General features: G+C 56.5%; 2 protein-coding genes across 2 annotated transcripts; both read right to left on the bottom strand.

The window, feature by feature from the left end:
- Window positions 1-798: 798 nt before the first annotated feature.
- LOC135384670 (uncharacterized) lies at window positions 799-4,535 on the bottom strand. Its single transcript, XM_064613861.1, has 2 exons — window positions 1,990-4,535; window positions 799-1,462 (listed from the first exon to the last, which is right to left on the bottom strand). Exons 1-2 carry the CDS (start codon window positions 4,533-4,535, stop codon window positions 799-801), a joined length of 3,210 nt encoding a protein of 1,069 aa, XP_064469931.1.
- Window positions 4,536-5,227: 692 nt separating this feature from the next.
- Window positions 5,228-6,121, bottom strand: LOC135384669 (uncharacterized). The gene has a single exon (XM_064613860.1). It carries the CDS (start codon window positions 6,119-6,121, stop codon window positions 5,228-5,230), a length of 894 nt encoding a protein of 297 aa, XP_064469930.1.
- Between the last annotated feature and the right edge of the window lie 608 nt (window positions 6,122-6,729).

Genomic DNA, 6,729 nt, shown 5'->3' with positions numbered 1-6,729 from the left:
ACGTGGACAGGAGTTCAAACAGGAACTGTTTGAACTCGTCTGGGGTACGTTGAATGGGCAGATAACGTCTGGGCAATGTTGTGATGAGATGTTGAGTTTGATGTTGAATGATTGTAATGATGTGATGTGATGTTGAACTATGAATAATGATGTGATGTTGAGTTTGATGTTGAATGACGGGTAATTATGTGATGTTGAGCTTGCAGTCCTGTGAAGAGTTTTTCAAGTAGATGTCGTCGTTGTTTGTAGGTTCCGATGTTGACAATTCTGCCACCCTAAGATGAAATGTGCAGGTGCAGGCGCACAGTCGCAAATGCCAAGTCGTCGCCGAACGCAGGTATGCTGCTCAGTATACAACGCCTTCGGTCTCATAATCGGTCCCTGGTGTTTAGCTTCGAAGTCCATCTTCAAAATGAAGTTGGATTCAGAACGAGTTCTGAAGTTTGTGGGATTTGCTCCTGCAAGTAGCCTTCCCCACCGGGTTGTGGTCTAAGTAACCAGTACGTTCCCTATCGCCAATCAAGAATGACTCCGACACCAGACTGGAATGCAACTTACATCATTTATTGGTCTCGAACAGGTCTTCCTCCTGCGCTGCTCCGGTCCCGAATGTCCGCTTTTCCCCGCCGCTCCCTCCCGTCTCACCTCCCACTGACCTCAATCCGCGCGACAGAACGGCACGTGCGGCGATCTTGGTCAGTGGAAGAAAACCTGCCCGGAGGGCAACTGAGGAGGTTGGGGGGCCTCAGACAAAGGGCCGCCCCCTCCTCGCGACCGCGTCACCACACTCCCCCCCACCTAAGGCCTCGACGCGGGGGGTTCCCCCAAAAAGTCCATGAGCTCCTGCTCAAATCCGGGGGGGTCCTGGGCCTTGGAGACGGGGGGCACCGGGCTGCTGGCGGCGGCAGAGAGGGGAGGGCGGTCCACAGGGCACAGGGGCCCCGGCCGAAACGCCTGCAGCACCCGCACTGCAGCCGCAATGGCGTCCTCCGGGTTCGGCAGTGCTGCCGGCGGGGTGGTAGCTGGGGGGGCCGACTCCGCTGACGGTGCCGCCCTGGAAGCCTCGGCGGCGCGGTGTCGCTCGCCCTGAACGTGGGTGGCCAGGTGGACGACGAGGCCGCCACACGATCGGCACAGGCGGTCTGCCTCCTCCTCGGTGTAGGTTGCTGGAGGCTCCGAGGGGTGCCTGTCCGACAGGAGGCGGCCGCGGAAGGTGGCAGCCACGGACCCAGGGTCGGCCCCGCGCAGTGGTCTCGGCTGGTCGCGCCACCGTCGCGACGAGACGAAGCAAGCCGTCTCGTCCCCGACGAGGGCTGTCCAGGTGGCGACGGAGTGCCGCGTCGGGGGGGCCTGGGCAACAGGTCTCGCCAGGTTCTTTCCGGGAGGCGCTCCCACACGCTTGCCCTTAGGCTTCGAGTGGACGCCGACTTGCTTTGAGGGACCAGAGGTCTTCTTAGGTGCCCTGGAAAGAGAAGGAAGTGCGGAAACACGAAATGTTATCGCGTGCGCAAACTGTGCGCGCGAGAACGCTGCTCCGCAGTCCGTGCCCCGCCGCGGGTAGGACATACCGGCCTACCGCGTTGTCTCAGGTTATAACTACCCAAGTTATCACGAGGGTGAGCCGGAGGGCAAATAGCTATGCCCGTAGCATCATCCTCCTGGTCGCGCTCATGATAGCGTTTCAAATCGCCGACGTGAACGGGACCAGCCTCCTCGGCCGTGTCCACACGACTGAGACGGTACGACAAGCGGGATAATCGGGAAATCACCCGAAAAGGTCCCTCCCAGCGCTGTGCCAGTGACGCTGTGAAACCTACAGCAGCGTTGCTCAACGGGTGTGTGCGCTTCAAGACCAAATCCCCTACTTCATATGACAGAGGACGGTGCCCCTTATCGTACTGACGCGCTTGTTCCGAGCGGGCGGCGTCCAAGCTCTCTCTTGCGGAATTCACCGCATCCGAGAGCCGACTACGCAGCTCGCTCGCGTACCTCGACAGATTCCGAGCAATCGGCTCCGTGCACTGTCTCAGTCCGTTCTCCAATGGGAAAGCAACCTCCTTCCCAAAGTTAAGGTATGCCGGGGAAAACCCCGTTGACCTGTTTACTGTCGTCCTGGTTGCAAATCCCAACTCAGTAAGACGCACATCCCAATCCTTGTGCCTGTCGGTTAGAGCTACCAACATATGCTTAAGGTTGCGATTCACTCTTTCAGTAATGTTCGCCTGGGGATGATACGGCGTCGTTCTCTTGTGCTGAATACCAAGTGCGGCACAAGAGTCGACAAAGACTCGGCCAGTGAAATAACTGGCGTTGTCAGTGATCAACTGTGCCGGAAAACCGAACCGGGAAAAAGTCTCCATCAGCCGGTCCCATATCCGCTCCGACACCAGCTTCCTAAGCGGGAATAACTCCACCCACTTGGAAAAGTGGTCAGTAACCACCAACAGGTACTGATTCCCCCGTGGACTTCTGGGAAATGGACCCATTACGTCACACGCTACTATGTGCCAGGGGTAGCTACTGACTACTGGCTGCATGAACCCTGGGGGTTTACCACCCCTTGGTTTTGCTTTCTGGCACACGGGGCAGCTCCGGGTAAAGCGCATAACATCCTGCCTCATCCCCGGCCAGGTCGCGACGCGGCATAACTTATGAAAAGTCTTGCTGCCACTGCCGTGACCCGCAAGGGCTGAGTCATGGAAATAACGCATAAACACCCTTCGCAATTTCCTGGGAACTACGACCTTGAAGGGGGAAACACTCTCGTCCTCCTCGTCTAACCCGGGCACATATCGCAGCAAAAGCCCGTCCTCACTCAAGAGATACGAGTCGAGGCACCCGTCGTCATCCCTGCCAGCGTTACCGGTGTCAGCTGCGCTATTATCCGCCAGCTTTTCCGACACCCGCTGACATAAACCGTCCGACTTCTGTGCCTCTAAGAGCTCTTCCCTGCTTACGATCGTGCCACAAGACAAGGAGTTACCTGCCCGATTCAAACCAATCGCGGCCACGAGATCCCCCTCCTCGGTCTGCCGTTCCACGCCTTCCGGGAGACTAGCGTAATCGCACGCGCACCCAATCTCCCCTCCTCTCTCTTCCGCTGGGAGAGAGGACCTCCCGCGTCTAGCGGCTCTAACCAGGTCCAAGTCACCCACACAACCGGTCGATGACCTGCCCTGACACTGAGGTTCCTGCTGTAATTCACAGCTGTAACCCAGTGGCGCACGGGACAAAGCGTCTGCCACTTTGTTCGCGTTTCCTTTCAGGTATTCTACATGGTAGGAATAGCCCTGAAGTGCTAACGCCCAGCGTGCTAATCTGCCTGACGGTTTCTTCAACCGCTGCAGCCAGGAGAGTGCTTGGTGGTCGGTCTGAATGGTAAAAGTTGTCCCATCCAAATACATGTCGAACTTTTTCAAGCCAAACATTACCGCCAAGCACTCCTTCTCCGTAACGGAATAGTTCATCTCCGCCGGCGACAGTGTGCGACTAGCGAACCCGACCGGGCATAGACCACCGTCGTGTTCCTGTAGCAGCACTGCACCAAGCCCGTAATCGCTTGCATCAGTTTGCATAACGAACGGCTTGTTAAGATCTGGCAACCACAATTTAGCTGTATCCGCTATAGCTTGTGATAAGGAGCGAAACGCCTCCTCCTGCCTAGGCCCCCAAGCCCACTGGGAATTCTTCCGCAGTAGCTCGTACAGTGGTTTTGCTAAGGACGCGCAATGCGGGATGAACTGGCGATAGAAGCCAACCATTCCTAGGAACCTCTGAAGGCTCTTGACGTCATGCGGACGAGGATACTCGAGTATGGCCCTCAATTTATCCTCATTCGGACTTAGCGTACCAAGATCAACTACAAAACCAAGGAGATCCACCTTGGGAGATGCAAGCTGAACTTTGCCGGGATTAATGGTCAACCCCGCGTCCCTCATCCGACTTAACACATTGCCCAAGTGAACGAGATGCTCATCGAACGACTTAGAAAATACCACTACGTCGTCCATGTAAGCCATGGCATAATTGAACTTCGCGTCATCCAGCACGACGTCCATTAGCCTCTGAAAACTAGCGGGCGAGTTGGACAATCCAAAAGGGAGTCTCGTAAATTCAAACAAGCCTCTGTGACACGTGAATGCCGTCTTTTGGATATCCTCCTCCCCTACAGGAATCTGCAGAAAGCCCCTGCTACAGTCCAAAATCGTGAACACGCTGGCATTCCCCAACGCGTACATGATCGACTCGATGGACGGAAAAGGATAAGCATCTCTGACCGTCACGGTGTTTAACTGGCGATAATCCACACACAGCCTTGCCGTCCCATCTTTTTTAGGTGCCAGCACCACCGGGAAAGCCCAGGGGCTCTGCGACCGCCTAACCGCGCCTGTCGCAATCATCTCATCCAGCGCCGCGTCAAGGAGATCCCTCTTACGCGCGCTGAGGGGCCTGGGGTTACACCGCCAGGGCCTCGCAGTACCAGTATCAATCCGATGTTCTAGAACATCGGTTGTTCCTGGGTGCTCCGTAAACATTTCGGAAAAGGGTAGCAAAGCGTCCAAAAGCCTGGCGCGCTCAACTCCTCTGCCCCCGAAAGACGCTACCACCCGCTCGATATCCTGTGGTATTCTCCCCACAGTTTGCACAAGCTTAGTTTCTGACGAGTGGGTATCCACACGACTGGTTAAACGGCCAGTCGGTGAAGGAGAGGCGAAAGGAATCAGTGGGCTTAGCGGTCCCCCACACCGATATCCGTTTGCCTTTAAATCGAGAATCAATCCCTCTCGGACAATGAAATCTCGTCCCAAAATAACTGGGATTGACAGCCCTGACAGGTAAATGAACCGTTGTCTGCACCGTCCCCCGCTAAAGCGCATTGTAAGTCTCACTGCGCCTGTAGCACTGGACATTCCCGATGCTAACCGCAATGGGATATCAACCTTCCTGACGCGGACATTTCGTTCACGACAGTGCGCGTACACGGCGTCTCCGATTAGCGAGAGCGTGGCACCGGTATCCACCAGGCCAATGTACTCTTTCCCAGCTATTGTTACGCCTATGTACGGACCGAACACAGGAGCAGACTCCTGAACTCTACAAGCTATTGGGGCGAAAACTGATCCATCCTCGGCAAAAGACTGCGGCGAGGTATGAAACACACGCCCCGAGCTCTCTCTGACTGCCGACGACGGATTAGGGCTAACCCCAACTGCCGCCGCCGGCGTTACTAGTTTCCCTGCGCCGACCGGAAATTTCCCCGACGCACAGGACAGTCACGCTTGTAATGCCCTGGTTGATTACAGCCATAGCATCTGGGCTGCGCCCGCCCGCGGTCCGCCTGTGGCATTCTGCTACTGGGGTCCCTCTCTACCTGGTTCTGCCTATCCTGAACCCTCCGAGCAGTGGATGTTCCACTCCTCGGACCGCCGCGTGAGTTTTCGCCAAACCCCGCACGGCGCCTCTGTTCGAAGGAGAAAGGATCCAGGGAGCGCGGCGGGACGATGACGTCCGACCGGCTTCCCGCGTCCGCAACCAAGGACGTCGCTTCCCTTCCCCGTGGAACGGAGTCCTTCACACCCGCCCAAGCGCAACCCGGCTCAACTGATAGTTCCGGGCGCGGTGGAGGTTGGTACCGCAATTCAGACAATAAATCAGCCTGAATCACACGAGCCTCTCGTGCAAGCGCATCAAGATTCTCGAAATTTCGCCCCCGTAGATACGGACGGAAGCTGGGATGGCTCTGCCGTATAACACGCGAAACCTTATCCTGATCTGTGGCCGTCGGGTCGGCCCTATCGAAGAGCTCTTGAATTGCGCGCACAAATTCAATGAGACTCTCGTCGGCGTGCTGTGTGCGAAAAGCTAACTCTTCGCGCACACGCATTGCGTAGTCGGGTGGCAAAAATTCCTCCCTAAAACGCTGCCGGAAGTCCGCCATCGAGGTGAAAGGCTTCTGCAGCCTTCGCCATCGGGCGGCGTCCCCCACTAGAGCTACTGGCAAGACCTGCCCTAGCACTACCTCGTCGGACGCTCTAGATGCAACCTGATAGGTCTCCATCTCCAATAGGAAGTCAGCTACCGACTTTCTATCAGAGTATCCCGAGTACGTCGGAATTGTCATACTCGGGTGGAGCCGGGGGGGAAAAGTAGAATGCGGGCTAGTCTGCGCCGCATTCAACTGCTGGGTCAATGAAGCGACAATATTTGTCACTTGCAGCAATAAGCTAGCGGTATCAACCGCTTGTGGAGTGGGGAGAGGTGGATGCACACCTGCCCCCGTGTTGGTTCCGGCATCGCCGTTGCCGCCACGTGCTCCCGCCTCGCCGGGGTTAATAGTGTCCCCGTTTGTTGCTGACCCGGACTGATTTTCCATGGATCGCGTATGCACTACCATGCCACGAGGCGCCTAACACCCGTGTTCCCCCAAAATCCTAACAGGGCCCCCAAAATGTAGAGCGCTCAGAACCACTCTCAATTGACGACAAAGGAACGTAGGCCTACGTTGGGCGCCAGATGTGGGATTTGCTCCTGCAAGTGGCCTTCCCCACCGGGTTGTGGTCTAAGTAACCAGTACGTTCCCTATCGCCAATCAAGAATGACTCCGACACCAGACTGCAACTTACATCATTTATTGGTCTCGAACAGGTCTTCCTCCTGCGCTGCTCCGGTCCCGAATGTCCGCTTTTCCCCGCCGCTCCCTCCCGTCTCACCTCCCACTGACCTCAATCC

This window comes from Ornithodoros turicata, chromosome 2, assembly GCF_037126465.1.
Source record: "Ornithodoros turicata isolate Travis chromosome 2, ASM3712646v1, whole genome shotgun sequence".
In the NCBI taxonomy this organism is placed as follows: Eukaryota; Metazoa; Arthropoda; class Arachnida; order Ixodida; family Argasidae; genus Ornithodoros; species Ornithodoros turicata.
Note: the sequence above shows the minus strand (reverse complement) of the source record. Positions and strands in the feature narration are given on the sequence as shown.